Below are 14,599 nucleotides of genomic sequence, written 5' to 3'. Positions count from 1 at the left end.
TAAGGCCTGCTGCCCGAGCTGAGTCCCCCGCACAGATCCCCAACATCAGGGTGGGGCAGCAACGGGCATTTCTAAATCCCTGTTGCTCCGGTAGATCTGATCCCCCAACTGTCCAGAGGAAAAGTCAGGCCCCTCCCACCGGACTGACCTCTGTGACCTGAGACCTGTGGCGGGAAGTGGGACGAGAGCCATCAGCACAAACAGTCCCCAGGAACGCAGGCTCAACATCCTCTCTCTCTCACAGGAACCAGCCACGTGTGACAGGGGACAATACGGGAGCTTCTGACCTTCCAGCGGAGGAAGCGGCCAAGCAAGACCCCACTGACCAGCGACAAGCACGTGATTCTGTTTTTCCCCCCGCAGGCACCTGGCAAGTGGCTTCCAGACTCTCGCAGGTGAACGGGTGACCCCGCCGCATCGCCAGCGCTGCTGATCTAGGGACAGGAGATGGACACTCCCCTTGCTGATGTTTCATAACCCGAATTGCAAATGGGAGTCCCACAAAGGGACAGCACCTTGGGGGTGGCTCTTTACCAAAGAGGGAGTTAAAGTCAAGGCCCTGAAGTTTGAGGTACCCGTCTCAGATCTGCGGGTGCCAGGGGCAGCGAGGGGACCGAATGGAGACTGACACACACAGAGAGGAAGCACCCTCGTGTGTCCCGTGTGCCTGAAGCCCCGCTCTGCAGAGAGGAAGCCCGACCTGCACCGCGGGCCCGGCTCCAGGGCTGCCCTGCGGGCCGGCTGAGGCGGCACCACCCGGCCCAGGGACGAAGCACTGCGACCTCAGACGGGACTAGCCAAGGGGAACGCCAACCGCTTCTCTAGGTTCTGGGAGAGCACACCTGGGGCCGGCGCGCCCTATTCCCAGGAGAGGAGGGTGGGAAGGGCGCCAGGGGCTCGGCGTGTGCGCAAAACCCAAGAGTGGACCCAGAAGTGACATCTGATCACACGCAAGGAGAGGCGTTTGAGGCCCGAAACCACAAAGGAACCTTTGACCCTGAGCAGCCTGAAGTGATGGTGGGCTCCTGAGGGGAAGGCGGCGCTGCCATGGAGAGTCCCGTGGCCCCCTGCGTCCTCTTCCCCGTGGACGACGGCAGCCCGGAGCCCAGGGGCCTCCTGGCCCAGGGAGTGTGTGGCCAGGCTGGGGGCGGTGGCGCGCCCGAGGCTCCGGGAGAGGGCAGCCTGCAGCCGCCGGATGCAGCTGCGGGGGAGGGCGCTGTGTCCCCGGCGCAGTCACCCTGCAGCCTCAGCACGTCCCTGTGCTTCAGCTCCGGGGACGACTCCCCGCCGCAGTCCCACGCCTCCGCTCCGGAGGGCGCAGCGGCCTCCCCGCCCTCCTGTCGCAGCGGCCAGCGGGTGGTGGAGAGGCAGTGGGAAGTTGGCAGCTCCGGCGCCCTGTCACCCGAGGACCCCGAGGAGACCGCGTTCCCGGAAGAGCCCGCGTCCCCGGAGGACCCCACGTCCTGGGAGGAGCTCGGGGACCCCGCGCTTGTACCCCCCGGCGTTGGGCCCGCGCACGGGGAGCCCGACCTGGTCATCGAGGTGTCGGGCCACCGGCTGCGGGCACATAAGGCTGTGCTGGCGGCGCGCAGCGACTACTTCCGTGCGCGCGCGTCGCGGGACGTGCTGCGGGTGACGGGCGTGGGCTGGGCGGCGCTGCGGCTGCTTCTGGCCTACGCGTACAGCGGGCGCATGGCGGGCGTGCGCCCCGACAACGTGGCCGAGGTGGTGGCCGGCGCGCGCCGTCTGCAGCTGCCCTGCGCCGCGCAGCGCGCCACCGAGGCCGTGGCGCCGCAGCTGAGCCTCGCCAACTGCCTGGAGGTGCTGAGCTCGGCCAAGAGGCAGCGGCTGACGGAGCTCCGGGACGCCGCCTACCGCTTCATGAGCGACCACTACCTGGAGGTGCTGCGCGAGCCCGCGGTGTTCGGGCGGCTCTCAGGGGCGGAGCGCGACCTACTCCTGCGCCGCCGCCTGCGCGCCGGCCGGGCCCACCTGCTGGCTGCCGCGCTCGGGCCGGCCGGGGAGCGCACCGGCAGCCGGCCGCAGAGCCCGTCCGGGGACGCGGAGGGCCGCGGGGATGCCGCCGTTTACTGCTGGCAGGAGGAGGCCGGCGAGTGGCGCGAGCTGACGCGGCTGCCCGAGGGCGCGCCCGCACGGGGCTGCGGACTGTGCGTGCTCTACAATTACCTCTTCGTGGCAGGCGGCGTGGCGCCCGCGGGCCCCGACGGCCGCGCGCGCCCCTCGGACCAGGTCTTCTGCTACAATCCGGCCACGAACCGCTGGAGCACCGTGCGGCCGCTGCTCCAGGCCCGCTCTCAGCTGCAGCTGCTGGCCCTGGACGGCCACCTGTACGCCGTGGGCGGCGAGTGCCTGCTCACTGTGGAGCGGTACGATCCGCGCGCCGACCGCTGGGCCGCCGTGGCCCCGCTGCCCCGGGGTGCCTTCGCCGTGGCGCACGAGGCCACCACCTGCAACGGAGAGATCTACGTGTCCGGGGGCTCGCTCTTCTACCGCCTGCTCAAGTTCGACCCGCGGCGGGACGAGTGGCAGGAGTGCCCGTGCAGCAGCAGCCGTGGGCGCTCGGCGGACATGGTGGCGCTGGACGGCTTCATCTACCGCTTCGACCTGTGCGGGGGCCGCAGCGACGCGCAGGCGGCGGGGTCCGCCGGCGGGGTCAGCGTGTTGCGCTACCACTGCCTGGCCAAGCAGTGGAGCCGCTGTGCCGCGCACCTGCGGCCCCCGGGCGCCCCGTCAGGCCTGCAGCCCTTCCGCTGCGCGGCCCTGGGCGACAGCATCTACTGCGTGAGCCGCGCCGGCACCTGGCGCTTCGTACCTCCGCGGGACCGCGAGCCTGGCGCGGAGGAGGGTGCGGGAGGCAGCTTCGAGGCCGAGGCGCTGGGCGCCCCGCTGGATGTCCGGGGCGTCCTCTTCCCCTTCGTGCTCAATCTGCCGGAGGAGCCAGACAGAGGAGAGGAGGGCCCCGATTAGGGCGAGGTGGGGTCCCCTGGGCGTCTCCTCCGGCAGCCCTGAGACAGGGAAGGCCTCCTGGGAGAGGAGGATGGGAAGGACCCCAGGGGAGCAGAAACCAGAGTGCAAAGTGTCCGAATTGGGAAGGGGGGCGAAGGGAGCGGTGGAGGGGAGGGGGAGAGCAGCAGGGTGGGCCGAGGGCCACCGGGTCATTTAAGGCTTTGACGTTAGGAGCTTGTGGCAGGGTCTCCAAGACTGCAGCGCTGTTTTGAGGCCCGCTTTGCTATCGTGCGTTCCTTTTTCGCCTTGCTTTGCTTGTCGGGGTAGATGGTGTGAGATGTGCGATGCACGAGGATAGGTAACTGTACAGAAAGAAGCAGGGGGCCCTGGGGAGGGATGATCAAAAGGAGATGCGTCAGGGTGGGCAGGCGGGCCCACGGTGTATCCAGGAGTGGAGTGGAGTGCGCAGGGGGCCAGGTGGAGCCCTGCGGGGCCCCTGTGCTTACTGCGCCATCAGCAGGCCGGGCGGAGCTGGTGCTGCAGGTGGGCCTAGTGAACTCCGCCGGCCACCACAGGGAACCCACGGGTGTTTTGGCTGGGGGGTTAAGATGGAGCAAAGCCCTTCCACAGCCGGGAGAAGGAGGTGCCTGCCACCGTGTGCGCAGGTCCTGGTTGGCTCCACTCCAAGTTAGTAAGCATTTGAGGTAAAAACCTTTGGTGACGGATCTGAGCTCGTGTCCAATACGCAGTGGCTGCGTGTTCTCTGCCGCCCGCAGGTCACAGGTGGGGGTGGACGCACACACTAGCTGTTTGACCCAGGTGGGTGTCACATGTTCCAGTTAAGGCATGTTAATAATTACATCCAGTGGTAGAGTGATGACTGACTTATTTGCATTTTAAATCTTTGGTGACTGAATGTTTACCAAAGAGCATATCTGGACGAGGAAGACCTGGCAGCCAGGGGCGCTGGTCTGTTTCAAGCTTTGGCGGGCGGAGGGGAGTCTCACCACTGGTGCATTTTATAACAGACGCAAAGAGAGAATTACTCCCCTCCCCCAAAGAAGGTCAAACTCATCGCCGTTTTGGGCGCTGAAGGCGAGCTCCCCTCCAACCCACCGCCTCCACTGTGCTCAGCAGGCATCATGTGATTCTGGTGAGGGCAGCAGATCTCACAAAATATCCTTTTAGGAGCATGTGGCAGAGCAGCACGGGGACATGAGGGGACGGGACAGGCATCCACAGTGCAGTTTGTCGGGTTAGCGCTGTGTTTTCCCAACTGAATTCCGAAGTGCCGTCACGGAATCAGCATGGAGCTGCTTTGATGGGGCACAGGGGTTAAAACCAGTCGGCTCGCCCTCCTGTGTGGTAACATCGTACGTGTCAAATGTGGACCCACGGGGCTTACTGATTATTCAGAGTTCAAGGGCAACATGCGTGCTCACGAATGGGCAAAGCCACCTGGATTCTGTGCCCAGTCACTTTCTGCTCACACCGGGCATCATGAGTTGGCAGTTCCCGGGGCCAGATCGGGCGGCGTCACACTGAGCTTCCTGCCACTCACTTGTCTGTGCCGTGGAGGGAGGCTCTGTGGCTGAGGGCGGTTGGGGACTGGACTGTGCCCCGGACAAGGTGTCTGCCGACGGCAGTTCCCGTGATGTGTGTTTGCAGGTGACCAGCTCAAGCTTGATGCCCAGGCCAGAGGGACGCGGTCACTTACAGTTTCAGTGAGAGTTCAGGTGATTCGGATGCTGGCTCGCGAACCGAGGAGGAGATGACTCGGCAAATCAGTTCATCATCTTAGAAATGGAACAGGCCTCCTGTGGTGTGGCCCACCAACCTTTTGTCGGGAATTCTGGTGGGAAAAGAACTTAGAGCAAAAGGAAACAGATCATGTTCTTTTAAAGTGTGTGTTTCATGCCGTAGTGCGTGTGTCCGCAGACTTTTATCATTTATACTGAAGTGTTTATGGGACGTGGAACCGGGTGAATCTTTCCATTCCTTGAATATGGAAGATAAAGTAGTGTGATTTTACTTGAGAAATCATTCCTGGGGTGTTTACCATTTCAGACAAAGTGCTGTATGTCAGGTGTGGGTGGCCACGCCCGTCTAGACACACATGGACACCTGGTGGGGCAGGGGCAGGGCGTGGAATGTTATGTGTCATGTGTGGACTGTCACACCAAACACTGCAGGACCTGGCAGGCCACGGGGGCCAGTTGACCTTGTGGGGCAGTTAGGGGAGGAGCCGTGGGGTTGGCACCAATTGTGTGGCTGGGAAAATGGCCCTGGGCAGGACTGTGGACTGGACACGGCTGGGCGGGGCAGAGGGGCTGGGCACGGCTCTCCCACAGAAGATGCGCCACCTTTAGTGTGATGCTCTCTCCATCCTCATCGGACACTGTGCTGTGTCACAGTTGGTGCGAAGCGATTTCCATCTGAGGTCAGTTGTGAAAGGAAGCTGATGCACCCGGGACAGCTGCTCCTGACCCTCAGGCAAGGGGACGTGGGGGTACAGAGGGGCCCAGTCTCTGGGCTCGAGGACCAGTGGTGACTTTTCTGTGGTCGATCAAGGCTCACTTGGAACCCAAGGGGTCGGGCTGGAGCGTCTTCAGTTTCTTTCTGTTTTCATTCTGTGTGTCGTGGGAATTGCCCCCTTGCTGCGTTTGGAACTTGGGGATTTTATTTCCGAGTTTCTTTTCCTTCAGGAGAACAAACGCTGGGGAAGCCCTTTTGCTACTTAGTTAAAACGGTCATTGGTATCAGCTTTGTTACAAATACCTGAAAAACAATCATCTGCTCCATTCCTGCTATAATTCTGGGGGCAGCAGGTCGGCCGGCCCGTCTCCCGGGTAACTGCTGCCAAGAGGCTTTGGAACGGGATGCTCTTTGGGCGTTGCCTCTCCCTGGAGCGGGCGAGGTTCAGCCTCATCTGTTGTAACACCTTCCCTGGGCGAATGTAAACAGAACTGCTGCTTTGTGTTCTGTCCCATTTCAGATGCCTTCCTAGCTTACAGAATGTTTTGTTTTTGCATTAAAAAAATGGATGCTCTTCTTTTCCCCTTCCCTCTGCATTATTGCCGTGCGCGAGGAGAGGGCCAGCGCTCAGAAGAGGTTGTCTGCATCCCCTCCACACCCCACCAGGGCGGCGCTCAGACCACACCCAGCCCCAGCCCCCCAACCCCGCCCTGGCAACCAGGCGCTTTCCTGGCGCCCAGTGACTCGCTTTGAACGGATGTGAAGGGGAAAGCGAGCTGCACCCTGCGGTGTGGCCACGTGGGAGACGGACTGGCCTGTTCTGGGCACTGCTGACGTCTGCACAGGCCCCGTGTTGACCCCCATCCCAGGCTGTGAAGTGTGTGTGTCTGTTTCCGCCTTGGTGAATAAAATCGTTGGAAAATGCCAAGGCTCTGGAAGTCTGTGTGGTGTGGCTCGTCTCGTCCTGGGCCCGCAGCAGTGCCCAAGGCGAGGCCTCGTGCGGTCTGGGAAACTGGCCCACCAGGCGGGCACCACCGCCAGCCAGGCTTGGTCTGCCCACCTGGGACCAGGACGTAGATGAGGCCCGAGGGTCCTTCCAGCAACAGCGGCTGAGTCACAGGGCCTTGGAGTCCTGCAGGTCTGAGGGGCGGAGGGTCATTCCTCTGCCGTCCCCTCCCTGTCCCCTGTCCCTGTGTCCTCGTCCTGCGGGGCTGCCCTTCAGGGCCTGACATCCATCGCCCCTGCGTGTCCACGCTCAGCCTCCTCCCCACGAGGAGTGTGAGATGTGTTGAGCCAAACATTTCTTACCACAGTTTGCTCTCAGCAAGAGCAGGGTGTTCCTGCTAAGTCATAAAGGTTCTCTGCAAAATTATCCGTTTTCCTCTTGAACTCTTTGTTTATTCATGCAGGGGTGTGGTGGGGGCAGGGGTGCGGCTAAGAGAATAGTCTGGAGCCAAGCGGGGCATAGGGCGCAGCGGCCCGAGCTGGCTCTTTCTCACAGTGTCATCCACGGGGTTGTCCTGCAAACGTGTGATTACACCTGAACTCGCCCGCAGCTTCAGCACGTCTCCCAGCTGGTTTGGGGGTTTTCACAGGGAGTCGGGACATGGCTCCTGGCCGCCGGTCTCTGGGAGCAGCTGTGCGGACGCGGAGCACCCAGGCCGTGGAGATGAGCGCAGAGTCTTTCGCTGGAGTCGGGCCCAGGAGGGGAGCGGGAGAAGCTCGCCTGCGCTGGGTTCTCATCAGCCAGTGAGCGTGGAGGGGTTGCCGTTTAACCTCTGCAGGCACGTTGGTGTTTGTGGAGGAGAGCTCGTCCTGCCTGGTGATACTTAGCGCTCCCCAGCCAACGAGGCACACTCGGGACCTCCCTTCCGCGCCCCGTGCTCTGGGGTGGGCGTCCCGGGCTGGGGCACTGGCGCACTGTGACTCAGGCCCTGCCCAGGACAGCCTGTCCCGCACCTGGCAGCCTCCCCGACTCTGGTGCAGGCGTGAAGGACTCCATGGGGACCCAGGGGACAAGAAGCTCCCCGCAGTGCCGCGAGACCTTCTCTGGGTGGTGGCCGGCTGGTGCTGAGTGCCTGTGCGGTGCCAGGCTCTGTTCTAGGCCCCAGGGGCCACTGACCCCAGCCCCCAACCCCCCCAGCAGCCCCTCACAGACAGAGGGGAAACCCCACCTGCACCACCAGGGGGCGACCCAACTGCTCTCCCCACCCCACCCCTTGTGGCCCAGGCCGCCCTGTCACCCCCGAGGTCCAGAGCACCTTGTGTCTCCGGAAAGAGCCCTTCACACTCAGCCGAGGGACACGGGACGGACAGTGGTCCCAACGTTCGACGTGGATCGGAAGGTGCGCCCACCACGATTACCAGCTCTGGTCCCTAACAGGAGGAAGCCCAGACTCCAGTGCAGGCTCCACCCCCCTCAGGCCTCTGAGCTGCCTCCAGCCACCGATCCCTGGGGCACGCTTTCCCAGCCACTCTGGCCAACGCTGACCCTCGTGAGGGCACCTGTCCCCAGCCTGCACGTGGCGACCCTTCACCGGGTGCTCTGGCCCAGGTCCCTCCATCCACCCCCTCAGCCCTGTCCAGACAGCCTGCCCCGTCCCGCGCCCTGTGGCTCCTGCGGCACCTTTGGTTTTTCACGCTGGTTCTCGTTAATCTCCAGGTAGAGCACGTCTCTATTAACAACATCCAGCCCACGGCGACTTTATTGTCCTTGTCCACACAGAGCACGTCTTTATCTGCTCTCGCTGTGGTCTGTGATCCTCCCCAGAAACTGAAGAGGCTCTGTGAAGATCTGGGCCCCTCGCCTCGTCCCTCCAGGTCCCCAGGATCTTGGCCCGTGGCTGCACTGCAGGTGCCCACGACGTTCGTGGGCAGGGACTCCCCTCAGCCCGGCCGGAATCAGCGGAGAAGCACCTGCCCAGGGAGCAGGGCGAGCGCCGGTCCTGGGGAAGGTTCCAGACAGCCTGCCGCACCACCACTCACACGCCCCTTGGTGTCATCTCACACACCCACCTCGGGACACAGTCCACGAGCACACGAGTAGTTAGTGTCCGCTACTCCAGGGCACAGGCCTGTCTTTTCGTAGAGAGTTTGCCCCAAACCCAGCTGTCTCTCACGCGCTCGCTCCTGGCTTTCATTTCCCTCGTCCCTGCCCTCCTGACCCTGTGTGTCCATCCCCATGGTCACATGCCCACCCTTCTGTGGCCCCTGACCGTGTGCACATGCGTCGGGGAGGAGCACAGCGGGGGGACATGACCAGGTGCACAGTCAGAGTTCAGGGTGGCCCCTGCGCTGTGACGACGCATGTTCCGTGTCGCCGCCAGGACTGGACCGGTCCCCGGAGCGGGCCGCCCAGTTGCGCCGGCTCTGTGGACAGCTGGCCGTGTTCGCCGACCTCCTCTCTGCCCGGGGGATGGCTGTGCAGCGTTTCCTGCGCGGTGGTTTCCATTTTGCAGAGAGACGTGACCGTGTCGTGCCATAAACACAGTCATAGGAGTGGAAACTTTCCAGGCTGTAAGTCTGGAAAACGTTAACTGTTCTCCAAAAGCGCAGATCATCAGGGCCTGATGGGACCCACTGCGTGTTCCAGGGGCAACTGACGTGGAGGCGCCCCGTAGGTGGGGAGGGAGACCTGGCCTGTGTCCATCTGGTGGAGCAGCTGGGTGGCGAGTCGGCTGCACCTGGTGAAGGGGGCGATTTGACGGCGAGTGGCCCTGGGCTGGGTCGGGAGCTGGCAGACAGGGGCACCGACTCAGCAGCCAGAGCACCTTGTTTGCTGGGCAGTTCCCACCCACGGGAAGTGTCCCCAGGCAAATGCGTGCTCAGCCCCCTCTGGGCCGCAGGAAGTCCACTCTGTTCTTACTGCAGCCCCGAGATTTGAGTGTGCAGGGGACGGGGGTGGACCCTGCCCTGACCAGCCGCCTCCTCTCGCTTCAGTGGCTTGTGTGTAAAATGCTGCAGGAGGGGGTCACTGAGGCCGGAGGAGTGCGGCGGGGACTTGGACCAGGGTGGGAAGCTACAGCAGGGCCGGGTGCCTGCCGTGTGGGGCGGCTGAGCATCCAGGGCTGTGGACCAGACCCAAGGCCATTTGCCCTGGTACCGAGCGCCCGCTTCACCCCCTTCTCCACCTGCCCCTTCAACACGTGTTCACATGTGATATTTTGTACACAATTTAACATTTAAAGTCTTACAAGTCAGTAGAACTTCTCAGACAGCAGGGACAGAGGTTGCAGGCAACCTCCTCCTGGGGTGGAAGCCCCGTGTGCCCTGGGTGACCACTGCGGCCTCTCTGTCCCTGTCCCCATGGTGCTGGCTCACGTGGAGGACGCTTGTCTGTGGATGTCGCACATGGGGCGCAGGGGGACGGAGCTGTTGGGTGTCTGGTGTTTGCTCTTCTCCCCGTCTCCGCCCCGTGTGTTTCCCGTCTGCGTGCCGTCCACTCTGCTCTGTGTGCCCGGGGTGCCGTCCTGCCCAGCGACTTGCCGCCCAGTGAACCGGGTAAGTTGCTGCCTTGCCCGCCAGTGAGATTTAAATCCACCCCCCTTTTTGGTGCAGGTTGATGGGAATCTCCCCCTTGCGTCCAGAGAACATTTCCTTCTCCTGCCACAGCACAGCATGGGAACGAAAGCTTGAGCAGCAGCAGGTGACCAGGCTCACAGGTGCCTCCTGGAAAGGGGTGTGGCATGTGTCCAGGGTCCAGGCCACCTCTTCAGCCGATTTTTGGGTCCCTGTAGCCGAAAGGCCATGCCTCTGGAGGGTTCTAGACAGCAGGCCCTGGTCTCACCTCCGTTAAGTTAGAAATGCTGTTTTCCTGGGAATTATGGGGTCAAGAATTAGGTTCCTCTTTCAGTTGAATCCCTGCCTAACAGCTGTTGCTGTTTACACGTGTTTACTCTTAAAAATGTGACTCTGAATCCAGTGGCGACTTGGTTTGACCCCCAGACGCACGGGGCCGCCTCTGCTGCCCTCAGCACAGTTTCCGTGTGATCTGTGAGCCAGACTGTGAGGGGCCTTTCCCAGCAGCTGTCCCCTCCCCTGGCGGGAAGGGGCCTGCTGAAGAGCCAGAAGCTGGGTGGCCGGGGGCCAGGAGGGGGTGCGGGTTCACTCCCCGGACGGGCAGCCCCGCCCTGGAGCACTCTCACCGGGACCCCAAACCCGGAGCAGACCCTGCCTTGCCGGCCGAGCCTGGGCGCTGACCCCGCGCACAGCGCCTGGCGTTTGCTCCTGCTGCCCGTTCCCTTTTCCTGCTGTTCCGTCTCAGCTTCCGTCAGGGGCAGGAGTTCGACAGATGATCTCACTGAGCTCCCTGGCGGGGCTCCGTGTCCAAGCCGCTTTCCCTCCCTTCTGGCTCTGCAGACATGGAGGAACAGAAAGGACAAGTGTCCGTTGTCCTCCTGCGTGTCTGACGGTGACCGTGGGAACGAGCTCGGACAGACAAAGGCCCTTTTTCTCCGCTGACCTCGGGCCTCCGGGCTGAATTCCTCCCTGTTGCCCTGGCTCCCCACGGGCGGGTGTCCAGGGACAAGTGGGGAAAACGCACAGCGACCTCTGCTGCCCAGAGAGGGCGTTGCAGCGCGGGAGAGAACGTCCCTTTCCTGACCCGGACACTTTCTGTCCCTGGGGCAAGGGCCCCTTCACCTCTGGGAGCAGGGCGGCTCCCAGCACTTTCCGGGCGAAGAAGTCGCCCTCTGGCCCCAGGTCCCCGGGAACGGACGCCCTCCCTCCCCCTCTGTCGTTTTGTCTCCTTACCGGCCGTTTCTTCTGCACGGTTTGAATGCCCCTGCACTTAGGGTACACGCAGGAGAGAATTGGGCGGATCATACGAGAGTGTCAGTCTGCGAAGTGTCCAGTTCTGACTGTTTAGGGGATGGGGTGGGGACCAGTGAGGGGCAGAGCCAGCCCAGCAGCACGACTGCGAGGCCCTGGTGGAGAACTGTGTTGGGGTCCCAGGGGTAGGTCACAAAATTACCCCTCACTGGGGCCGATCCGAACAGGACAGAGCAGCCCCTGAGCCTGTGAGGTGCCCAGGCAGACAAGCCGTGCAGGCGGCGGGAACACAGGGACCCGGCCCCTCACCGGCGGGGACTGCTCTGCTGTGACACGCAGGTCATATAGCCCCCCGGGTGAATTCCACACGAAGTCTCCAGGTGAAGCCCAGCGTCTGCATGCCTACCCTCATTTCAAGCGAGTGTGTGTGTCATGGGGACTTTCGTTTGTTCCCTCCTGTTCAGGTCAAGTTCAGAAGCCCCTGGGTCCTGCTGGAGCCCCTGCATTTTGGGTCCAGAGACCAGCGGTGGCCCAGGAGGAACCAGGGGTCTGAATTCTGCTCTCCCCGATCCCCCGGGACCCCAACCACACACCTGTCCTGACTGGTGGGCGTGGCCTGTGCCCCATACCACCACCTGCTGGGGACACGACACATGACACGTCCAGGACACTGACTGAGGGAATGTCCAAGTATTTCCTGTGGCTTTGCTGCCTCTGCGAGATCATCAGGGTTACGGTCAGACCCTCTCACTGCATTTAACTTCACTGGACGAGCGTGCGCGTGGGAGACCCCTGCCGTTTGAAGGACTGAACTGCATTCGTGTTTTGGAGGTGGTGCAGGCCACTACACGGGGCACATCCCCTGGTGACACACATCTGTGTCCGTGATGTCACACAGGCGCCGTTCCTGCCAGCCCACTGGCCTGTGTTCAGAGTCACTTCGGCGAGTGGCCAGGGTGGCCCCTGTGACTTTGGGGGGGCTCAGCCTCTGGAAAAACCCAAACCGGCTTTGAGGATTAAAGACGGCGAGAGAAGTCGTGTCTGGCATGTGCAGCCTAGAAATGATCAGCCTGAGAGGAAGACATCACCTTCCCAACAGGTCCCTGCGTCCCTGGCCCTGCTCCGTCCCGCCCCCACCAGTGCTGGGCACCCGCTGGGGTCCTTCCTGTGAACGACCTTGGACCCTGGTTCCTGGGACCCAGCAGGGACCGGACTTGGTGCTGTGGGTGCAGACCGACTCCAGTCAGGAGCAGCGCCTACAGGGCGTGGGTGTGCAATGGGGTGGGTGCCTCAGGGCCAGGCTCGGCCATGTCCCTTAGGGTCGTCCCCCAGGACTCCTCTCCTGGCCTTGCCTGCACCTGACAGTCACATGGTCAGGAATGTGGGTAGAGTTTCACCAGAAACGGCTCATTCCAAGCAGAGGGCCCAGTCCCTCTCACACCTGACTTTGTCAGTCTGCACGGAGCCAGCACCTTTTTCTTAAAAAATTCAAACCAGGTTTAAAAGGGAGGAAGTGAGTTCTCCAGTGTGTTTCTGTGTCAGCTCTACTTCCTGTGGGAAATGCTGAGGCTGTTCCTGGATTTGCTACAAAGTGGCCACATCTGTCTATTACCTCTACATACAGTAACTTTGTAAGCAAATGTTACATGTTAGCAAATACATCTGTATAGTTTATACTGCATTTCCCGTCTCATTTTCAAATGTTTTAGGAGCATTTTCCTCTAAAAAACCTTCCCTTTGCAAGCGTGAATTCATACCCACCCATTCTGGTCTTCCGTGAGGGCCTTGTTGGTTTTCAGATCTATTTTGAAAGGCCCAGTGTGTCTTTCAAAGATGGCCACAGACCGCACGGCTTCCCAGGCCACCCTGTGCTGGGGGTAGGAGAGCAGGATACTCGGCTGGGCCACATGCATCCACTGTGGGGCCTCTGAGCTCTGTTCCTTCACACGACAAGCTTCTCTGTCACGGTGCCACAGGCCCTAGGGTTGAAATGCTGCCCTGTCCAAGCAGAATTGAGGAGGCACCAGGCAGCAGTAAAGCCCTGAACTGGACGGGCGCTGCTTATCGGGCAGGGTGGGGACCAAGGACAAGGTGAGCCACCTTGGTGCCCCTCGCTCACGACCTGGGCTTTTCGGGCCCATGTTGGTTCCTGCCCCAGACTCCTTCCATGTTTTCTCTGCCGGAGGACAACAGGCTGCTCCTGGGATTGAAAACATTTTGCCCCTCCAACAGAAACCAGGGAGACCCACCCTCCTCGTTGGAGGTCACCTGCAGCTGCGGCCAGCAGGCTCTCCGTGTGAAGGGCCGGGCAGCAAACACTGTGGGTTTGGGCACCAGCTGCTCTCGTTCACTGCCTCTTTTTGTTCTCGTTTTGTTTTGTATTCACAGCCACTGAAAATGTAAAAGCTGCCCATCTTTAGGGCCAAGCATTAAAGAGCCCCTGGGCCCTGGGAACGCACGTTTCTCTCTGTGCGTGCCATGCGGGCTCCCCTCTGTCTTCTGAGACAAGTCTGTCCTGTGCAGGAGGTGAGTCCCAGCTTGTGGGCAATGACAAGGACCTCACTGGCTGCCTTGAACATTTCGGTTCACCCGATTAAACACTGTTCCCACGAAGCCCAGGAGCACACACGGGCGTGGGACTGGCCTCATGCATTCCCATCTCTGTTCTCCGTCATTGTTGGAGGCGGCCTTTCCCTTGGGGCCAGCTTCCCGCTGTGTGAGCTGCTGGTGGGGACGCTCTCAGTTCCTGCCTGTGGAGAGAGAGTCACCGGCTCTGTTCCAGGACATGCTCCCCGGAGTTCCCAGCAGGCAGGTACTGCCCTCCAGCGTGTGTGGTTCGCTCCGGAAGCTTCTGTCATCCACGGCTGTCAGGGAATCAGCTGTGGTCCTCCAACTCACGCCCCCGCGGGGGACCTCTTCGCTGCTTCCACAGGGGTTCGGATTCCCTTTGTATCTGGTCCCTGCGGCTCCTCCACAATCAGGGGTTCAGGGGTGGCCCCTCCCTCTGTCCGGCGTGGACGCCATCCGCACGCTGGAGCCTGTGTGCCCGCATTGGTCACCAGCTCTGGGGTGTCCCATCATTTCTTCAGGCTTTGCCTCTGGCCACTCTCTGACGAAGTGTGTGTTGGACGGTCTTACACTGCTTTCACAACCCAACACTTTCTCTCCGTATTTGTAGCATTTCTGTCTCTGGATTTCTTCGGACGTGTATTCCAGTTCTTCCAAATGGGCCAGAAGTTACATTTATTGTTGTGTTTTTGACTTTGCTTATTTAATTTTTGTTTCTAAAGGCTCTCTTTAGTTATTTTTAAAATCTTATGTTCCTTTCTGTGGTTTTGTATTATCTTAGACATTGCCAGAACTGTCTTCACTGTTCCACATTTTAACA

General features: G+C 61.4%; 1 protein-coding gene across 1 annotated transcript; it reads left to right on the top strand.

Annotated features, from left to right (window-relative positions):
* Nucleotides 1-249: 249 nt before the first annotated feature.
* On the top strand, nt 250-6,020 carry KBTBD11 (kelch repeat and BTB domain containing 11). Its single transcript, XM_037063374.1, has one exon. It carries the CDS (start codon nt 1,048-1,050, stop codon nt 2,986-2,988), a length of 1,941 nt encoding a protein of 646 aa, XP_036919269.1. The 5' UTR covers nt 250-1,047; the 3' UTR covers nt 2,989-6,020.
* Nucleotides 6,021-14,599: the final 8,579 nt, after the last annotated feature.

This window comes from Sturnira hondurensis, unplaced genomic scaffold, assembly GCF_014824575.4.
Source record: "Sturnira hondurensis isolate 20B ecotype Veracruz unplaced genomic scaffold, ASM1482457v3 Scaffold0014436, whole genome shotgun sequence".
Lineage (NCBI taxonomy): Eukaryota > Metazoa > Chordata > Mammalia > Chiroptera > Phyllostomidae > Sturnira > Sturnira hondurensis.
The sequence above is the reverse complement of the archived record's forward strand: the minus strand, read 5'-3'. Positions and strand labels throughout refer to the sequence as shown.

What these genes read in the sequence shown, in the direction of transcription:
- KBTBD11 (XM_037063374.1), top strand. Translation starts at nt 1,048, where the DNA reads ATGGAGAGTCCCGTGGCCCCCTGCGTCCTCTTCCCCGTGGACGACGGC.